This window comes from Motacilla alba, chromosome 6 (assembly GCF_015832195.1).
Source record: "Motacilla alba alba isolate MOTALB_02 chromosome 6, Motacilla_alba_V1.0_pri, whole genome shotgun sequence".
NCBI classification, from domain to species: domain Eukaryota; kingdom Metazoa; phylum Chordata; class Aves; order Passeriformes; family Motacillidae; genus Motacilla; species Motacilla alba.
In genome coordinates, this window is record NC_052021.1 from 18,011,784 (window position 1) to 18,033,821 (window position 22,038).

General features: G+C 40.4%; 1 protein-coding gene across 1 annotated transcript in view; it reads right to left on the reverse strand.

Annotated features, from left to right (window-relative positions):
- Nucleotides 1–19,208: 19,208 nt before the first annotated feature.
- Nucleotides 19,209–22,038, reverse strand: part of FRMPD2 (FERM and PDZ domain containing 2) — a 70,237-nt gene continuing 67,407 nt past the window's right edge. Inside the window, exon 48 of the mRNA XM_038141254.1 lies at nucleotides 19,209–21,264. Within this exon, the coding sequence (XP_037997182.1) occupies nucleotides 21,193–21,264 (72 nt within the window). The 3' untranslated portion in view covers nucleotides 19,209–21,192. The remainder of the gene's footprint in view (nucleotides 21,265–22,038) is intronic.

Sequence of the window (22,038 nt, forward strand, 5' to 3'; positions counted from 1 at the left end):
ACTTGGCACCTTCCCTTATTCCAGGTCTGGCATTGTGCCCGCTCTGTACATAGAAGGACTGAAAAGCTTTTCAATTTCTCCAATCCAATTCATAATGCAGCAGTTGCACAAATTGCCACATGTGTGCTATTAGGAAGTCTCAGTGCAAATGGAAATAGACCTTGTCACGAAATACAGGCATTCATCATTGGTGATGCTGAGCTTCCCCACTTGGAGAATGGTTAGCTGTCCTGAAGCTCATTTACAAACTGATTAAAGCTTTGAAATGGGGCTGACTGGCTAATCCTGTTTATTCCCTCATGCCATTTGAAATTAATTGGAGGAAGATCAAAGGATGAAGATTGTTGACTAGTACAGGTAATAAGAAGGTCTCCCGCTCTGAGATTTTTAAATCCCCTTTTCAATAGAATAAATGAAAACTTTTTACAACTACTTTGGATTCTCAGTGTCAGGTGTAGGGATCCAGCATAGCAAAAACCCCACCAAAACCTGAGGTTTAGTAATATATGATCAGGCACTATTCAGAGCAGTCACTGACTGTATAAAATGTGGAAAACCCTTATAAATTCATTATTTCTCATGATATGTAGTATAGTACAGATGGCTGGACTGCTTTTTTGTTTCTCTTTCTGATCTGGACAGTGATGGACACTTGGAACTTCATTTGAGTCCCCTGAAGTGCTAATGGAATATAAGCACAGTTGTAATATCTGGTTTGAACTTTAGAGGTTTGAGACTTAGAATAATTTACCTGAGGAGATTGTATTGCCATGAGAATAGGAAATGGAGAAATTAAAGCCTTCACAAAAATATGGTTGAAATGTCACTTAGACTGCTAACTGGAAATCCTTCTTTTAGCAACAAGAAGGGTTATGCTGAGTGAAGCCACTTCATCACATATGAATTAAATGTTACTGTTTTTTTTTCCTCCATCTCTTTTGGTTTTACTCATTCTTAGAATTAAAGAAAGTAGAAGGTAATTTTATTATAAACTCGATAAATGTTTGGAGCCAGGTATGTGGGGTATATTTAGTGTTGGATATATCTCCAGAGCAAACATACATAGAATCAGATGTTTTATAGATTAATTTTAGAAGGCAGGGACTACACAGCACCCATTAGAATGAAGTCTCAGTGCTGCTGAAGACCATTTTCACAGTGAAATCAAGCAACTTTTTGTGATAACAGGCAGAATCATACATACAACAGAGATTCCAGAAAATTTTTCGTATTAAAAAGATATAAGTGCCTTATTCTGTATTGCCATGAGATAGCAATATTCCACCAGCCTGCATTGTGCCCAAATGGATACAGACTCATCTTTCTAGTTCTGTTCTACTTGAACCACTGAGTGCTCAAATGGCTTCTGTGGCTCATCTTGGCAGCTTGGAAAAGCTTGGTTCAAGGGGTCCCCTTTTTGTTAACAGTGATTCTTTTCATGGATGTCTCTGTAGTCCCTAGCTCCAGCTGGAGTCAGGAGCAGAAGTTGTGTGTTAATGCTCAGCAGCACAGGCTGGGATTTTCCAGCCCAGCCAGATGCTGGAAGTCTTGGAAATCTTGCTAAAGAGCCTCCACATATCTGTCAGCTCAGTTCTTGCTTGGTTTCTACAGCTGTGGAGGACTGGCTTTGATGGTCTGGGTGCCCCCACTAGACCTCTGTTCACACATTTAGATTTAGATGGTTTGGTTAGGATCTAGAGAGAAAGGCACAACCTTTTTCGATACTTCCCCAATTTTTACGCTACCCTCTCCCCTTAAGGTTAGTACTGGCAGGTTGCAGTGTGTCACGAGAATGGAATGGCACAAAGCTGCAAAAGCCAAGGCTGAAAACAGATTGTCACGTGAAGGGGAAACACTGGCTGTGCTGCTTCTCTTTACCCTACAATTGTACTTAACTTTACCAACCATTATTTTCTGGGTAGCTTTTTCTCGTGCCAGACCCTTTATGCTGGTCAATGCACTGAGAAAAACAAAGCTCATCTTTTCCATGCCTGGCCTTTTACTCTTATAAGGAGAGGGCTTTGATAACTGAGCTGAGAGTTTAAGAAACTTTAAGTACTTCATTTTTCCTCACTGTTTCAAACAATTGCATAGATAGTACACTGGATTTTGATATTAGCTTGTTACAGAAAATGCTGTTCTTATTTCTTTTTTCCAACATTTTTTGCATCTTCTGTCCAGCAGTATGCCTTGTGTTAGGCTGCTGCTGCCTGTAAGGTTAGGAGTGTAAGTGCTGATTTGTCATATAACACCAGGTATAAGTGAGTATGCACTAACAGCCACAGATACCAGTAGCACTAAATTCTGTGACATGTCAGGTGTACATTTTAGAGGAAAGATTAAATAAAGAAAGCAAACATTTTTCCCTAATGCAAGTCTAGATGGGAACAGGGAAAAATTGTTTGTGCCAATCCTTCTTTTCTCTTCCTGCTTTCATCCCACGATTTTAGTACCAAACACAACCCAAACCATTGGAGTGTCTAAACTATTGGAATAAGATGTTCTTTCATGTTTGGTTTCCATCTGGATCTGGAGGCAGAAATGCCAGAATACCACAAGACAAGCCTCTTGCATGCTATTTCTAATCATGGACAGGAATCTGGCCTGCCCCCAGAAGAGCCTAGATGTGTTACAGCCTCAGCAGGCATCTCCCAGAGCTCTGGGAAGTAAAGCAGTGTCAGACCATCAGCTCCCTAGACTATATTTTCTTGGTTACTGGGTACATGCACACTTTCCCGAGTAACTGTAGGCAGCTCTTGAGGACTTTCCAAACACAGCACTGTGCCAGTTTGTGGCAACTTCTGTAAGCAGATCATGACAAGTATTGCCCAAAATGCCTAAGAAAGGTGTGTAGATCTCAGCTGTTCTCAACTGTCATTCAGACTATAGCTCTCATTCTCTGCTTCTCTGCTGTTGTTAAAGCCAACAAATTTGTTAATATATGCAAGAGGATCCTTCCATGAAAATAAAACCAGCATTTCTGAAAACATGTGCAAATGAGTGCAATTTTCATAGAGTATGAAGATGGTAAGTAAGAACACGTTGTGACGTTGGTTACGTTTGTTAGCTTAAGAGCATTCTTTGGGCTTCTGTGTACAGCAGCAAAATCCCTCAGTTTATCTTCCCTTACCCTGACAAAGTGCCCTCATTAAGGGATTAAAGATGTTATTGCAATACTATTCATAATGTACACACTTTGCAGCCCCTCACAGCTGTTTTCTGCGCTATTTATCCAGTCATCAAGACCCTTATTCATATTTGCCTTGGAGATAACAGGACAGGATACCAAAGGATTCCTAGGCAGTGAGGAAATGGCAGAGGATTGGTGTAATGGACTAATTAAAGACTTCAAGCTCAGACTAGAGAAATCCAGAATGCTGTGGTGCAGAGAGAATCACAGGATACACAGAATGACCCCATTTTCAATGACACGGGCATGATCAGAGCCACCTGAACATTACATTCCATAAAACATGCCTCTGCCAGATCAACCAGCTTCTGATAAGTGGCTGATAACTTCTCAGCCACACATTAAGAGAGATGACAGGTTTTACTTGCATGTGAGGGATGATGAGGAATCCAGGCTGCTTATGAGAGCAGAGATTTTACTCTCAGTAAGGCCCTGACAGGCCACACATGAGTCAGTCAGACTTTGCTCTCTTCTTTCTGAGCTCTCGGTTGTTTGACTGTCTTGGCTCAAAGAGCTCTGATGGCAAGGTAAAATACAGTAGGAAGGTGAAGTCTGTGTTCTTTTCAGTGTGTACTTTTAGATGAAATGCCTTCCCATATCACTTCTACTGCTAATAAATGGAGCTGCAGTATACTCACATGCATGATTTAATATAGAAGTGAGCTTGACAGCCTAGATCCCTGGGTGTTACTTATGTTTAATTTCAAAAATTCCTAGAGAATTAAACAAAATTTCACTGCAGAACAATAAACATACTTTATAAGACGGCACTTTTAAATTATTTCACGTATCTGTTCACCTAGAGATGCGTATGTGCTGCATAAGATGGATGGATTTCATACAATTCTTCAAGCCCAAACCTCTTTAATTCAAAAGTTGGAATTATGAAAAAAGGGTTTTCTGGGTACTTTTCAGGTGTTACTTTGTTGAAGTCAGTAGATAACAATGAAACTTCCAGCGGAAATGCTGCAATTAGTTCTCTGTGACAGCTAAATATCACTTGTGAAGCATGAGTAAAGTGAAACACCAGGAAAAACGTACGATGGGAGAGGCAACGAAAAAGAATATGTGTAGTAAAAGGAGTTACAAAGTGCTGGCTATTTCTGTGGCCAATGTGACAGGGAATTTCATCATAAAAATAAAAGCTTCTGAGCTGCTAGACTTAATGAATTAGAGCCATACTCAGAAAGGATGGCTGTAGCAAACTCAGACTCTTTGTGGCCTGACAGTTGGATACTTAAAACAAGTGTGAGGGCATTTCAACTGTCTAAACATTACCCAGTGTTCTGTACAGATCTTTATGGAAGAGAGTTTTAAAGAGACATTTGAAGAATTTTAGGGTCACGTACTCTGCTTCTTTGTCTGGCTAATATCACTAGTAAATCAGTTCTAAACAAATGACTGTTTAAATCTGTATTTAAAGAAATGAGAAGACTTGCCAAAACAAGAGAGTCAAAGTTTAGAAAAAAGTTGGAGCTTCAATCTGCAAGAGTAGTTTACCAGCCTCCAGGCTACTGAAACTTCTCCCTGGCCATCCCTCAGCTGTGCAAGCAGTCTAAATTGTTTTGGCAAATGAGTGCTTTCTCCTATTACAGACCAAAAGACTATTTTACAGAAGGGCATACGATGGGTCCCCTTGGCTCTCACATCCCATAGCAGAGTATGGCCTAATCTGAGCCTGGGTGTGCTTTCTGCATGACCAGAGGTCTTGCACGCTCAGCAGTGCTGCTGGCTCTGCTCCTCTGGGGAGTATCAGCCTCTGCTTGCTCCATGGTCATGGCTGCAGTTGCCTGACAGCCCTTGCCTCCATAACATAATAAGGCCGTGGAATCTTTCTGCTTGGGAAGTTCCTATGTCTGCTTTAGAGCACTCAGAACACAAATCCATTTTCTGTCATTGTATCAAAAGCTCAGTTTGGTTGTGAATTTAGGGAGTAATATGACCCCAGAGTTCTCTGACTTGGAGATTTATTAGAAGCAACTGGAACTGGCCATACCCTGAAGCTTCAGTGGAAAATCCCTTTTGAGTTTGCTCTGAAATTCTGCTTTCTTTCAACTTCTTCCCACACTGTATCTCCTTCCTTTGTAGAGGACTGACTCAAATGTCCCTATTTGAATTCTGCTGAACTAACAGAAGTTTGATAGCACAGATGAGATCAGATCTTCAGACACATTCCTGTTTTCTGACCATGAAGTGTTTATCTGACACTGTTTTCTCACAGAAAGTGAACCCCAGCATAATGGCCTGATGAGAATTACCCAAAGTCCAGGGAGTGGAGTAAGCTTATTTTAGCCAGAATTGGCTATTGTAGTAAAATATAAGCTCTATATTTTTGGGGGGTGGACAAAAGAAACTCAGGGCTGAACCCAGAGATGAACTACCAAACACTCTCACTGCAGTAGGAATTGCAACTATTTAAATACTTCTAAGTCTCCTGCATGTTTCCTGTCAACTGAGTACAGGACCTCTGGAGAAGGTTTACTTACGAGGTCGTTGTGGAAGAACACTGATTCTAGTTTGATTTTGATAGTCACAAAAGAACCATGTGATAGGATTTGTACAGTTTTCACTTTGCCAAATACCATGGCTAGTGGTTCAGGAAATATGAATTCTGTGCCTGCACTTTTTTTCCTGGCTTCTCAGGTGAGTGTGAGAAGGTTTTGAATTCCCATGTTTTCCCTTTCCTCACAACTGAAGTTAGACCTCCTTTGTAAAATACTTGAAACTCTGTGGATGAGAAGTATAGGACACTGGTTCAAATCTGTAGTATTATATTAATATCAAAGATGTTGACGTTTGTGCAGTCCTCTGTATCTGGACCAAAGATTAGGACCTGATCAAAGATGTGATTAGTTGGGTTTTCACAACTTGGCTAAGGCTTTGTCCATCACTACCTGACAGACCTAAGGCATCATTGAAGGGCAGGAGGCCACTTCTTTATGTGCTGTTACCACTCAGTGATCTCAGGAGAGACAGTGGCCATCATGAACGGCCGTGATGAGCAGCACACCCTGCTGCCTGTCACAGTCACAGGTTAATCAGGGTACAGTAATTTATGAGAACATTAATAAATACAAATCACTCTCTAGAGGGCTGCAATACATTATTTTACCTCTCAACAATAACAGACCTTATTATCTTTCAGGGAGAAGCTCCTGTCAGGGCAATCAAGGATGGACACTTTTAATGAAGACAAATGATCTCCTTCAAAGGGGCGGTGAGCCTTGATTTGGCTTAATGGCTCACTAGTACGAAGCATGGATTTAATCAGAGCTCCAGCTTCTGTCACACATGGGCCTTGAAGTCAGGTAATTGGAGGCAGGTGCTAAGTACAATTTAAATGAAATGTCTAGTTAATAAGGACAGTTTGAAACATGCAATTTATACCCCTCCCCCAAGCCCTGGTCCTCTCAGGGACATGAAGGCAGCCAGCTGTGCTTGGGAACCAAATGACTTAATTTCTCAGCATTGCCTTTCACGCTCAAAATACTGTGCTGCTACTTTTAGCTTGCCAGATGCCCCAGTTGGAGTGACCTTCTTTCAGACAAGATGGGCAACTGAGGGGTTGTTAGAGCTCATTATGCTTTGTTTTGTGCCAAAAGAGGCAGCTGAACCAAAATCTGGACAGAGATGAGGTCCATAAGATTCTGGCTCTTAAATATCTCAGAGCCCAGTGAGGGAATAAGAAGGATCAGAGTAGTTTCCTTAAATGTGTATTGCCCCTAACTGTAGATCTGAATGTGGCTTTCCAGACTGTATAGTGCATTTTAGATGGTCACAACTGCTTTGTTGATATTGGAGTTTGTACGACATCCAGTGCCTCTCATATTGGAAACTGAGGAACCTTCTGGAGAACACCAAGGCTCCCTTCCTGCATGTTTAACCTGATACATTTCCTTCCAGGAGTACAATCACAGTTTGTATTTATATTCATATCTTTTTCCTTTTTTGGTGGTGATAGGGCAGGAAGGAAAGCATAGCCTCTGAACTTTTGGGTGCCAGCAAGAAACTTCCTACTACTTATGGCCTCTGTGCAGTTTCATTTGGAACCATGTAGGAATTGTCAGCATCACTAAGTCCTGTGCTTTAAGGAGAAGTATTTTGCCTTTTTTTTATTATTATTTTCCCCTTGAAAAACTTGGTCATGGAGTCATCTGCTTATGAAGTAAAAAATGCTTGTGGCTGAGGAAGAAAATCTGAACATATAACTTTGAACAAGTGGAACACTACTGAATAAAAAAATAAATGGTTATTTTTTTAATGAATCTCCAATTCTCCAAGAATGGTGTCTCTCATTTTTGGGCATTTGATGTCAGCAACATTATAGGGAGTAAAGGGAATTACAGTGAAACTGAAAGTTCACTGAACAGGGAAAGTTCAGTGAATATCACTAATACATTTTTTCATGCTCTAGGCTTGTGTAGGTTTGCATACATGAATCAGCACAAATCCTAATTATCAATTACTTAAAAGTAGGGTTTAGAAGGCAAAAGCATAAGAACAATCCTATAGGTACTACAGGATCTCCTTTGTCCCTTTTAGGTCTTCCTGGTCTCCCTTGAAACTAACAGTTAAAAATAGTGAATTCATAACCAACCCAAGATTTTACTTCTGAGGGAGAAACTAATTAGCCACTGGGTGTGGAAGTATTTTCCATTAGCAATTTTTTAAACCCAGACTGGAATGCAACTAAGCCTGAAGGGAATACATGACTGGGAGAAACCACAAATCTTCACTACAAGGAGATTTCTATGATCAACTGCTGTGAGGCTCATTTCTTTGTCAAGGAAGTACACACAGGCAAATAAGGACCCTCAGTGCAACTAAGGAATCAGATATTTCTGGGTGCTGTCTTAGGATGGCATGTGCTATTCTGCTTTGCAGGTGGGCCAGGCAACAGGTAGGGCTGCCTCTCCATAGCAGGACTAAAGTAACTAAACCTGAGCCATGGTAGGTAGGTGCACTTATTTCTGACAGCATGATATGACAGTGATATTGGAAATTGATTTCCCTCTATTAATACTTTATTACAGCAGGACCATTCAAGATAAGTTGACCTCTAAGGAATCTTTTTTGATGAAGAATTAAAGTATCTCTGGCTCAAATTGCCTATTGAAGTGCTTGGAAACAGGAATTGTTCCTGGAGGCCTCTACAGTTTTGTCTAGATTTCAGGAAACCAAAGAAGTTTTGGCTTTTCAGATATATTTTGAAGTTCATTGTTGCTTTTCTTTTTTTTTTTTTTTCATTCTTTTCCCTTCATCTGTTTTTTTTTTTTTTTAAATTGGGAGTAATGATAAACTATAATTAAGAGATGAGAAATAGAACAATATTGAGAAGGCAAATGGATCAAGAAAAGAGTCAGAAGTAAAATACAGGCCTTTTAGATTGGAACTGGTTACTGTTCAGTGGACCAGAGTCCTGCTACCCTTCTGCTTTATGGCTTTAATTCCTTACAATAGCATCAAAGGTGGAAAAATTCCCATCAGTTACAAAACAAATAAAAAGCAAAATGTTCAGATGGCCTTTCAAATTCATAGCAACATTGTGGTCATGGATCTGACTGCAGCTCAGGCAGCTGCAAAAGAGCTGCCAGCTATTAGAATTACTGTGTAGCTGCACTGGGTACCAGAAGCAGTGAACATTCAATAGCATGGGCTGCACCACATACTGAACAAGGCTGGCTGTTGTGTGAGCAAAGGCATTGTGTTAGTTGTGATCATGTCTGCCTGTAGTGAAGGAGAAAAGCAATGTTCTATAGATGGCAGAGGTTTGTGCTTCTCATCCCAGAGTCACGTGTGTGTAAGTAGAGTTTGTCATGGCAATGGATGCTGATGGGAGGGAGAAAAGAAGGGTAATTTGATTCTGTACTAGATGATAATGTGTTACAATGTCTACCTTGCCTTTTAAATGTTGGTTGTTTCTGTGTACTTGTCAAAGTGAGGTGTTCATGGCAGGAAGAGAAATTACTATTCTGTCAGAAAAGAAAGCATTGGAAATACACTGATAATGTTTTTAGTCATTGTCCCAACTGAGGAAGAAGTTCCCAGAAGAAGAGGTGTTTGTGATAACTATATAGATCACTTTAGTTGATGTAGGAAAAAAAAAAAAAAGTGGAGAGAAAGCCCAGGCTGGAATTTTATTTCCCCTCTCCTCAGCAATAAGAATTGGGACCGTGTAACAATGAAGTGGTGAGTAGTTGGTGCATGTTCCATCTGCAGTCACGAATTCTCAAAAGATATACACAGTTTGTAGAGACAACTCACACCTTAAAATGAGGATATTCCAGTTTAGATTGGAAGCTATTTTCATAGGCCAGGAGGAGAACATAACACTGACAGCTGCAGTGGGGAGGACACAAGACTAACTAGGGTGACCTGCTGAGTCACAGGAATGAAACTATCTCCTGAGCTGAATCATCCTGAGACTGTTGTCAGCTTGTCATGGCACCAACAAGTGTACAAACTGTGTTTGTTCTTCTGCATGCTCTTGGCTGCTGTGTACTCTGTAGGGAGCTCTGTAGGGAGCATTGTAGGGAGCAATGTCCAATGTCCCAGCTACAAAGGACGAACAGGCTCTGCTGTTCTTATGGATGATGATTGCTTCAGTACAATGTCTTTTGCGAGAGCTGGTGCAAGAAAACCAGCTGCCAAGTTTCCCCATGAGCAAGGTTGCAGAAATACGGCCTAGGGCAGAGGTTTATTGATACTGATCAGGATTCACTTTCCAAGCTCTGGGAGTTATTCACTGTAAGGCCAAGTAATTTTGTCTCAATGTGTACTTCAGAGTCTGTAAAAAGCCCATAAATAATGCTCTCAGAAGTGAAATTATTTGAAATTATCAAAAGTTCTAACCAAGCCCAAGCTGCCATAGTCAAGCCAGCCCCAACAATATCTCATGAAATGTGTTCCTTTCATGTTTGTTCTGGGGCCAGGGGAACAATGTCCTTTCAGGACAATAGATGTCTGCAATTCATGGTGAGTTTCCTTTCCTTCTCTCATTAAAATCCATTCATTTTCAGCTCAGCCTCTTCATTCTCAAAAATACATCTTGGATATTTGTCAATTTCTATTCATCTTTGTGCATCTAATCTCTTTGAATCTGAATATTCCCTCAGATGGCAGAGCCTTGAGAGTGCTACTCTGCCAATTGGGATGCATTGAGAGAGCCTCTTGGCAAGCTGGCTCATTCCTGGGGAACAGACATATTTGAGTAGTGAGACCTCAGGCATTTATACTGTGCATGAGACCACAATGCTCAGCACTCAGTAAAACTCAGAAGAGGAACACTGCCTAGAAAAGCAAAATGCTTACTGGCAAATGTTTTTCAAAATGGGCATGGAAAGATGGCTTCTGTGCCCAGTTTAGTTCAGTAGTCCCTGTGCAGGCCACAAGCAGGCACTTCACCCAAGGACGTAGCCTGGAAGGCAGGAACACAGGCTGGCCACTTCACCTAAGTACTTTACTGCCTGGAGGGCAGTAACACAAGCTTGCTTCTTGTGCTTGTTGCTGTATCTGCTTCCTGCTCTGACACGGGTGTCAGCCAGAGGAGAGCAGAACTGTGATGGTGTTATTCCCTGGTAGTATGTGAAAAGAGATTGACTCCTTTCAGATGAAACTGTTCAACAGCAGTGAAATCATAACAGCTTTGGCCCAGTGGTGATTCAGCAGCATTTCATCCACTGACAGGGCAAGACTGTCCTAAGCTCCTTACCCTGTTCTCTTGCAAAGGGGAAGACACTGTATGTGACTGGCACTCGAGCAAGAGGCTGCTACTGCCCTAACTCCAGAGATCCTTGAGAGCTTGGTGACATCTGGTGGGAGCTGGAAGGATCACAAGCCTTTTGTGATGGCTGCAAAATAATTTATAAAAAAACCCAAAAAACCCTAAAAAACCAAAAAACAAACAAAAAAATTAAAACAAAAAAATTCTTGATATTATGCTCAGAATCACAAGAGTACAAAATCTAAACATGATGTTATAATGATACATGCTGAATGCTGGTATAGTTCAGAGATCAAAGGGCTTGAAATGCTGGTGGGACATCACAGAGCTGAAATACTAGGATTTTGTCATTGGATTTTTGCACGAATATAAATGCTACCTTTTTATTAGTCTGGTCAGAATATCAGTGTAAAACCCAAATTATGCAGGTCACAAATGCTCATCAAGCAGCTCTAGGCCCCCATGATATAACCAGTCTCCATCACATTTACATTTGCAGAAAGCACAAATAATACCTTAGCTGGAATGTACGGTTGTGGATTTGTTCAGCAACCCACTAGTGAGCAGTTAGATATGTGTGTCCAGAGTTAGGATGAGGTGTGGGTCTGGCAGTGGGCAAAAAAACTTCAGTGAAGGGAAAGGTAGTGAAGTTTAAGTTATATTCAGGCTAATTCTGGTAAGGAAAGATTGGATAGAAGAAGGATATTGCATGAAGTTCAAAATAATTATCCCATTTGATCTGTGTGAATATGCATGTGAATGGGTTTTCCCTTTTTTTCTGCCTCTTTAAATCCCATAAACATAAGCATTATTGCCTTTCCTCTCATTTTTGCAAGTGCACTTTTTGGATCTAGCTGTGTACAGCACTTCTGCAGCTTCCTTCACATAACAGCCAGCAAGATTTTCTCTCAGTGTCTTAGATATTGGAACAGTATGTCCCCTGCTTTTGCTCAAACAGAGCATTCCCTGTTTTTGCCAGAGGTTTTGTGAGGTATTTGATAAAGAGAGAAAAGCCCGAATCAATAGGTTATTAATCAACCTCCTTTTCTTCTTCCTCCCTTTTTAGGATTTGTAATGGGAAAGAATGAATTTAGGAGAGAATCAGTAAAATCATGGGCAAAGTTTTCAAGAGCAATTATGAAGGCTACACCATAGATCTAGCTGCGACTGAGAGTCCAGAATGTGGATACACATTGAAGGATGCTGAAAACCTTAAAGCTACTGGTAAGTTTAAACAACTGCAGCCTGCTACTGCAGCTTATTTATATTTTCATTCTTTGGTAACAAAGAGTTAGCTTAAAGGACAAAGCAGGGAGGATTTTCAGCCTATCAAGTCCAAAGCAGATGCTCTCTTAGCTATTTAGGAGAAAATTTTTTTAATCTAAGGATTCTGGTTGTGTGTCTTGATCTGGTCAGACTTCTGCCTCCCTTCACATGCCAGTCCATCTCTGCAGAGATGTCATGCTGTGTAGTATCACTGCTGATAACCTTTTTTAGCAGAACCTGTTGTCCACAGACCTTCATATATGAGGCTGCTTGCCATTGTATGAGCTCCGTCCCTATTGTTTATGACAGCATGAGGTGACCTAATTCACTCCAGTGGGTCCATCACACATATTCCCACTGGGAGATTTCCCCCTCTGACAAGCCACTGTCAGCACCCGTCCAGCCAGGACTGTGCAAGGCCGCGCCTCGTGTTCGTGCAAGCACAGCGCACAGAGCTGCACAGAGATGGGCCCTTGCTGAAAGCTGGTCTGGTGGTCTGGTGAGTGGCTGCTGGCACAGGCATAGTGAGCACCGGGCAGAAGCCTAAAACTAGCTGGGTAGACCTTAGGCCTTTAACATAGCAGACTATATGGAATGTTTGGAGTTTAGGGTTGAGTGGTACCATTATTTTAGCTTCCCTGAGCAGTGCTGGAGCTGGATGCAGTTCTGCTGACAATGAGGGGTTCATGGAACTATTATGACACAGTGGTAAGCTGGTAAGTCCATGCACAGAAAGCCTTGTTCAACATTATGCTCTATACATATCATCTTTTGGGTCAGAAAGATTCTCCTGCCCAGACAGGAATGAAGGTAAAATCCAGTTACAACATCTCTACTAGCTGTAAAAGGACACTTGGTTGAATATTTTTGATTCTGTTCTGTAGAAAGCAGTGTCGCACACATGCACTCACATGCAAACACACGCATTACTGTGTCTTGAGGATTGAACTGATGTCTGATTGTAGTGTATATTATTCTGTCATTTAGCAGAAGGTGAGAAAAAAGGAAAAAAGAACATTATGACAAAAAGTTAGAGAAAGGTGGAAATTCTCCTGGCTAGCCCCATTTCCTGCATAATTTGTTGGCAATCTGTATTCATTATCAGCCTGCTCCCATGGCAGGTAAATGAATCCACACCAATGCAGATGCCCTTCCCAATCTTGCCAGCTTTCTCACATACTGGTACACATTATGTGTGTTTGTGACATGAGACGAATTTGGAGAGAGCATATTCTACCTCTTCCAGAAGTGAAGACAATAGCAATATACAGGCTTGGTGCTCTCAGCTGTTATAGAAGTAACTGAGAGTTAAAAGCAGATCACTCACATCCCAATCAGTGCTCAAAGAACAGCCAGACAGGAAGAGAAGTGCTGGCATTTTGGAGGAAAACTGTGAAGGGAACTGAACATGTGTAAAGCTACAGAGAGGACATAGCTCCTCTATGAGCATATAGGCATGGGAGTAATGGGCACATTACCCCATCTGTGCTGTGTAATGACTTTGAGGCAAGTTGGGCTGAAGCTATAGAAAGCAGCAGCTTTGATAACAATCCTTGTTTCCTGCCCAAGGCTGTAATCACTTCAGCTGGATACAGGCCATTGATCAGTGAAGTCCTGACCACCTGGACATAGCCCAGCTGTACTTTGAATTCCTCAAGGACTTTACAAAAACCTGGTAGTCAAGATGCACAACCAGAGGTGAGGTGTGTAAACCTTTTGCCCTATTAATGGAACTACTTAGAGGGGAGAACTGTTGATAAAGGAGAAGGAAAAAGATATTTTTCCATTGGATATTTTTAACATACTAACTTGATGTTTGTGTTCCTGGTTTAATCTGTGCTCTTCTCAGAAATCCAAGGAAGTAACTGAGCTTCATCAGATGCTTTGATAGAGCTCAAAGGAGTGTTATGTATCCCAGGAGGACTCTTAGGATAATTGAACCTTTTGGGCCACTGACCAAGTCTAGCAGAGGAGCATAACCCAGCAGCCACACAGCTTTTAGCAAGAGATCTCAGTGAATGTTGTTGAGAGAAGGAATAGGTGGAGAAATCTCTGTCATTGAAAATCTCAGCAGGGGCTGGCATGGAGTGCTCTGGAAAGAGATGCTCTTGCCTAGAGCAATGTTGCTCTGAAGGAGTTGGGTATTTGTATTGAGCTGAGAGGTGTGGTCATCCCAGCACTGCTGGCATTCCAGGCTTTGTGTCGATTCTGTCTATGGGAACAGTTTTGGGTCTTTTGATCTAAAATTGCTGTCAAGCAAAAGGAATGATGCTGAGTCCATGCTAAGTGACTCAAGTAAGGTGACACTAGCAGAATTTCTAGCTGTCAAAAACCACTTTGTTCCTACTCTGTTTTCAAATAATACCTGAGCAGAATCCTACTCTTTCCCTTAGTGAAATTTTCCCCTTAATGATTCAGTATTAATTTCCTAATAATAGAGATAGATACATGCTACATGTGTCCTAACTCACACACAGAGGTGAAGGGGAATGTGTGGTAACTGAAAAATGCAAGCATGAAGAATATTTCATGTCTTGTCTTGTCTTTTACTTGAGTACTCACTCAACTCTTCCCAAGCATTACCTGTGACTCATGCATCTTCTTTAAGACAGCAAAGCAGCAGACAAAGAAAATGAGGCATGATACTGTTAAGGAACTTGTCTTAAAATGAATTATAGATATGGTGAAGAGAGGAACCCAGGAGTTCTGGAGGAATATGTGTAGTACTATTCTACGTTAAATAAACTAACTTTTTATTTCTTATATCAAGTGAAAGTCAAAATTCCCTGAGAGTAATTCAGTTGTTTCATCTTAGGATTAAAAAAAAAGTCAGAAAGTATTGTCTGTGTTTCTGTTGGAGACTCAACTACAATTTTTGCCTGACTTCAGTGGATAAAAAAGGGTGGAAGCAGCATAGGTTAATGAGAGACCAAGGTTCAGTTCCTGCTTCTGGAACAATGGCAGCTTCCTGATCAGCATGAGAGTATCATCAGGATGGTTCCTTTGATGACTTGGTGCTAAACCGCCAGTAAAATCTGGAACAGTAAAATAAAGAGATGGGGGGAGTTTGGGATTTTCTTACAAAGGCTCAAATTTGGATTTGTTTCATCCAACATTTCTGAAAGTGCGTGAGGTATGTTTCTGTCTGCTATAGGGGTGGTTTTGCATGTGTTACCATCTGTGGCAAGACTGCAGGCCAGGCATGCCTTCTCCTGATGTTGTAGCCCAAGCTCCTGCTTTATCAGCACTTTTACAAATACAATAACAGCAGTTTCCTTGTGCTCATGGTGGGGATTTGCTTTGTGAATACTTGTGTTGCTATAGCTACATTTCCCTAATGTTCATTATTTCTCATAGTGTCCTTGTCACTTATCCAAAGGTGCTGGCATTAAGCAAACTCACAGCATGTTGTTTCTGCCTTGGGAACTATTGGTAGGTGTGCTGAATGAGCCAAGGGGTACTGCAGCTGGTGCCTTGCCTGGAATAAATCTGCTTCAGCCATGAAGGAAGTGGTAATGGAAGTAGTTAGAAGCTTTTTACAGCAGTGCGATGGGAAAGGAAAGCCTACAGTCATTGGCATGTCTTTCCAAGAGTGTTGAACGGGAAGGAGAAGAAGGGATTGTCATCTCTCAAGAGAACAAATGCAGGGAGGGGAGGGAGCACAGGCAACCTCAGTTAATTGCTAGGTTGTGTAATGAGCTGGGGTGCTGGACAGCTACTGTATAGTCCCCATTGTGTCTGTCGCCTGGTTGGGGGTGTACTGCTCTCAGGCATTTTAACTGCTTTTTGGGGTTTTGTTTTTGAATGGTTTAATGAGAAAGCTAAATAGCTGTATAATTCAGAACAGGACTGCAAAAAGTTCACTGTCCCTCAGGCGTGAATGTGTAACTGGTGCTGTGCAGAAAAGGCAGTGAATTCTGAATAGCCACCTACTTCATATGGGAGGACACTGAACAGTTAAGACTATGTAAAAAAGTAGAGATGATTGCTGACAGATATTTCAGACTGACATCCAAGATATGTTCCATACTCTGCATCTTTTCTTAATCTCCCGTATTGTTTTCTCAGGCCTTGATCAGTCCTTAAGTGGACTGCGATCAGTCTTTATTAAAACAGCAGCTATCACTTGTCAATAGGCACCAAAAACTCTACCTCCTAATTTCAGTAGGCTGTTGGATGTAGCTGTTGGATGGAATCTTATAATCTCTCTGAACCAGTACTTGCATATTAAGGCCACTGTGATGGTTAAGAAATTGGAATTAAGAAATGTCTGTTGTGTAAGGAGAAGCTGAGAGAGTTTGGGCTGTTTAGCATGGAGAAGAGAATGCTCAGGGGGATCATATCAACATGTACAAATTCCTAAATGGGAGGGAGTAAAGAGCTAAAGAAGCAGAAACAGATTCCTCTTAGTGGTATCCAAAGACAGGACAAGATGCTATGGACACAAACTAAAATCCAGGAAATTTCCTTTAAACTTAAAAAAAAATGCTTTTTACTCTGAGGATGGCCAAATAGCAGAACAGGTTGTCTAGACATGTCAAGGAATGTCCATCCTGGAGATCCCAAAACCCACGTGAACAGAGTCCTGAGCTCAAGGTGACACTGCTGGGAGTTGGAGGGTTTAGACTGGACAGTTCCCAGAGCTTCCTTCCAATCTCAACTATTCTGAGTTGTGGTCCTGGGATCCAGTGTTAGCTGTTCCATGCTGTTGGGCCTGGAGCAGCATGAATGGAATATGAGGTTCTGTTATTCCTGATGTGCACAAAGTGACCAAGACAAAACCGATTATATCCGTATGACAATACAGAATACTTTTCTGGTTTCACAAGCTTCATTCTAACCCTAGAAAGCTACAGCAGTGCAAGATTATGTGCAAACCACACTTCAGTGTTACACGTATCTTCATAAGTGCTGTGCCTTTCCATCACACGCATTACTGGACATTTAAGAGATCCATCTAATAGTGAACTCTAACTCTCAGTCTGCTTAGCCTGCAAGGACAAGCTCTCTTTTCTGTGTAAAGAGGTCAATTACAATAATATTTAGTCAGCTTTGCAAGCAGTAGGCAGATAGACTCAACTCTTCATGTTGAGTCCAGCTTTGTGATTTAATATCTGGGAGAAATACCATTGTCCTTCACTAGTAACTGAGTGTCTTGAAGCTGGAGTTGCTGCTCCTATGTAAATCCAATAATTAAGACACTCAGATTAGGCAAAGTATCATTTAAAGTACTATTTATTAATGCTAACACTTTAAGGAAGAGAGAATTGTATAGATAAATTCCTTCAGATGTTGGGAGCTCTGACTTGTGCAACACACCGTGCAGACCCTGTCTGTAGAAGGGGTGCCCCATTTTAGTCCTTTGAATGATTGTATTATTTTTATATAAGTAATTCCCTTCAGTATTCCTATTATCCACTAGAAAGAATGTTCCTGTGAGAGCTTCTAGCTGCACTTGTAGGTATAGGAAATGGGTAATTTCAGTTAGCAAGTGGAATCTGCCCACAAGCCCTCTGTTACATTTATCTGGCTGTGTTTACTCTGCAGCTAAGAGACACGGAGTGGGTCTGTGCCAAGGGCAGGAGCGCCCGGCTGCAGTCAGCCCTGTCGCGGTCGCGATGTGCCCCTAGATGGCAGCGATTGCTGCTCTTTTTCAGGACGGACCCTCTGCAGTTGCTGTATTAGTTCTGTCACAGAAGGGCCTGTTGTTCAGTGAGGTCGTAAATTTCAACTGAAAAGACAGAAGAAAATTACTGTCTCGTTTCTCAGGCTTTCTAAGGAAATTTAAAGGAAACATTATTCTATTAGGACAAGTCAATTATTTAAACCTGACAATGTTCTTGTAGACAGTAACACCCATTTTGTCAGGTGTGGATATTTTTAGGTATCTTATCCGTTGCAGATGGGGTACTGGAGTACACAGAGACATCAGCATCAAGCAGTTCTGGGTGCATGAAACTCAATGAAAATGTCAATAGAAAAATGTGGACACCCTTTTCCCCCTACACACCTGATTTCATAACCTTACAGCTATGCAGTGGTTGTCCTTGCTATACTTGCTTTTAAATTGAGATTTAAAAAGCCATAAAAAAGCTTAACAGCAGTCTCAATGCTGGTAAAGCAGTTACTTCTCCAAAATATGGTTACAAGTTGGGCTGTGCTGTGGACAGAGCTACCGTCTGAACATGGAGTACGACTGATGAGGTTTTGTGCTACAGTATGAATCTGAGGACGAGCATATGTTTACTTGTTTGGTGTTCTTGTTATGGCAGGCACTGCCTTCAATAAACGTGCCCTTTTTTTTCACATTTGCACTGCAGTTTGTCCTGACTGGCAACCAGGTGGTAGAGCACAAAGGGTGATCTCAATACCACTTCTGAAGTAAGAAGAGTGACCACAGGCACAGACTGAGGTTCTCTGCCATAACACATCTCTTGAATATTAGAGTGCATGCAAATTTCAGTCAGAGCACTTTATGTGCTAAATAATATCTCATCAGAAGTCATCCAGAGCAGTATGATCCTCTTTTCTGACTGAGGAAAAATAGTTTTGTAATAAGAGATTAATAAGAGATTTTATCATATGTGTTTTGTTCCCAAGCTTTCCAAAACTCTGTAAACCTTGGACAAATCACTAACCACTGCCTCACTTCCCTAAGAATGAAATGGGACGATAGATCTTCCTTTCTTTTCAGTGTATCCTGACTTGTCAAGTAGTGTGAGCTCTGTAAAGAGTGGGTTATCTTTTGTTCCAAATGAATGCATATCAGTGAGCCTCCATCTCCAGGGAGTTTTGCATGAATAAAGAACACAGAGGTGGGACACTCAGTTGTGCTGTGTGCGGGGGGGAATGCTTATCAGCTGCTCGATGTGGCCAGATTCCACGACACATCATCACAAAATCTGCCTTTTGGAGGAAGTTTAAAGACAAGCCCTCATGAATAAAATATTTTCCCTAGAGCTCAAATTGGTTAATAGTTAGGTATTGCAGCTGCTTTTTTATAAAAAGAAATTGAAATTAAGCAGATTGTTTTAATAAATCTTTTTAATATCTCTGTAAAACAGGAAAAACTTATGTCAAACAGCAAACACATCTGTCAAACAGCTGCAAAGATGATGTACAAATAATGACCTAGGAGGATTGTCTTCTAAGTCCAGAATACTTGTTCTAAGCTACAGGAAAAAAACACCTTTGCATAAAGTACAGGAATATTTTCACTAGGAAGCTTATTAAATTATTGTGGTACAAAAGATGAATTGTGTATTCATTACAGTGTAATGCATTGATTGTCTTGTACATGTGAAGTAATTAAAGGGAAAGGCCAAATACCAAATGAAGGTAAAAAAGTTACAAGAAAAAAATTGGCTGTTGATATTTGACAAAATTGTATGAACAGATTTGCAGATTTTCCAACATAAAGATAATATGCAACGTAAAGATAATAAATGCAGAATACATGGAGAGTAATGCTTTGAGGAAGGACCAAATTCAATGAATTTAGGACAAAACATTGAGTTCTGTGTATGTTTATATCACTATAAATCCAGGGTTACTCCTGGATTTATTTACCATTGCTCTGGAATTTTATTAATAAGTTTGAAATTAGCATCTGGCTCACATAATTAATTGCATTTCTATATTGGAGACTGCCTTCAGATCATTGGAGGGCAGAAAGAAAAAATAGGCCTTGTCCCTAATTATAATTATATTACAGTGGCTTTTTCTAAAAGCCATACTTTAAATTTTTATTTAATGCCCCATTCTTTCTGAATCATAAACCTCTGATTCGTAATAGGTAATAAAATAAATAGTTATTTTATTTTCGTGTTTCAACTGCAGTTTTATACCCAATGCCTCCTAATCTTTTCTCTTTTGCAGAAACCAAAGAAGTTTTAAAAATATATACAATTTAGTTAGATTGTTTCAGTTTCCTATGTTTACAAGTTACTCTTCTAATCCATCTCTAATCACTTCCATGTGTCAACTTCTAGGTAAGGACATAGAAGTACAACAAATGGAAAAAAATACAATCTTACACCTTGAACAGCAGATTTCTGTTCAAATCCACCCACACAAACAAAAACGCTTTTTTACAAGAAAAATAAACTGTACAGAGAGCTCTTTAATTTAAAGATCTGATTCAGCCCCTACTGAAACCAGCAGGACATGTCATATTTCAGATCCTAGGTAAGAATGAGAAGATAGTTAATCAAGGTAAAGGATTAGGGAAAGATGGAATGTATGTGTGTACCACAATGCACACACAGTTGTTTCACCTGGCTTAGTATTGCATTTCTTTTTCTATGGATGTGGAATGAAAGTATTAATGCTATCTACATCTGTTCATATTGCTGGAAAAAATAGATATTCCATCTAATTATTAGAATGCTCTTCCTTTGAAGAGGACCAGGGTTTAAAGGCATCCTATTTTTTCTGTCAATTTCTTTATTTAAGATGTCTAGTGATAGTGGTATAAACTCATGGGCTGGAAATGGTTCTACGTTGTTCAAGCAACCAAAGGTCACCAAACTGAGTCCTTCCATGCAAAAGCATAACTGGTGGAGTAAACACTGATTTGCAGTCCAGAAGCAAACAGTGCACAACAATAGATGAGGGACAACTAATCTTCCCCTAACACCAATCAAATCTTAGATCTTTATAGTTGCCCTCTGGATAGTAAAGCTAATTCTGAAGGCTGCTATATCCTTGCTACGGTCCCAACACATATTCCTAACAATGAATATGTTATTTCACAGAATGCAAAAATTGTCCATAGCAGTTTGACACAGCAGTGTTGCAGTGCTGGCTGGCTGTTTCTTCATACTTTGAGCCAAGAAATAAATGACTTGTACAGGACATGTTAAGCAAAGTTTTTAAATTACTTTGTAATCTAAAAAAGCATATAATATAACACTTGTCTGTGCTGGCATGACATCTCTTTAAAGTAGTTGCTGAGCAGTCCCTGGAGTCCAGTGGAATAGCAACAGGAAGAGTTATATTGTAGGAATCATATTCAGTAGGAATCCATTGCTCGCAGGATCTGAAGGACTTCCAGCACAACTTCATAACAGAATAAATACTCATCCTGTGTGTGGAGACACCAGTGTGAAACATCTGCTTACATTCAACATAAATTCTAGACAAAGAAGGGTGGACTAGCTGAAGTTATATATGTTATATGTTTATAACATCAGCATCTATGTCATATGGATACAAAACGTACATTTTTAAGAGAATCCTTGTTCTTTTTGTTCCATCACTGGTAAAAGTACAGGAACTCTGTAGATTAGCATGTGCTCAACTCTCATTTAGGACAGTGAATGCTATATATTTAGGCTAGTGAGGGTTATATATTTGCTTAATTTTAGTCACATGCTCAATAATTACCCTGAAGAAAAATCTATCAAAGCATGTGCCTATAGGAAGAACTTAAGTCTTCTCTTGTTTTTATTCTTACCAACTAATTTGGTTTTCTCTAAGGTGAGTTAGCAGCATCTTGTCCTTCTTCTGTGTGAAAAATCTTTTCAGGAGTGGGTTTTGCTCAGGGGTAGAAGGGTTTACTTGGTGATGATAACGCAGCAATAGCAAGAATTCAACTAAAGGGTATAATTTTGCAGGATAGGGTTTATAGTAAATCCCTGTTTCTGTGATACTTGCTTTTCTTCTTGCTTTAGAAAAAGAAAGGGGATGTGTTGTATTTGTCCTATATTGCTGTTTTGCATTTATTTCACTTACTCAGTTAGGGACAGACTTTCCTATTTAAAACTAGACACCCCTTGCCTAGAGGGCTGTCATTTTCCTCAAACGAGAGCACTGAAATGGTATTTTAAGCCCCACCTTTATCATAGCATATGGAGCT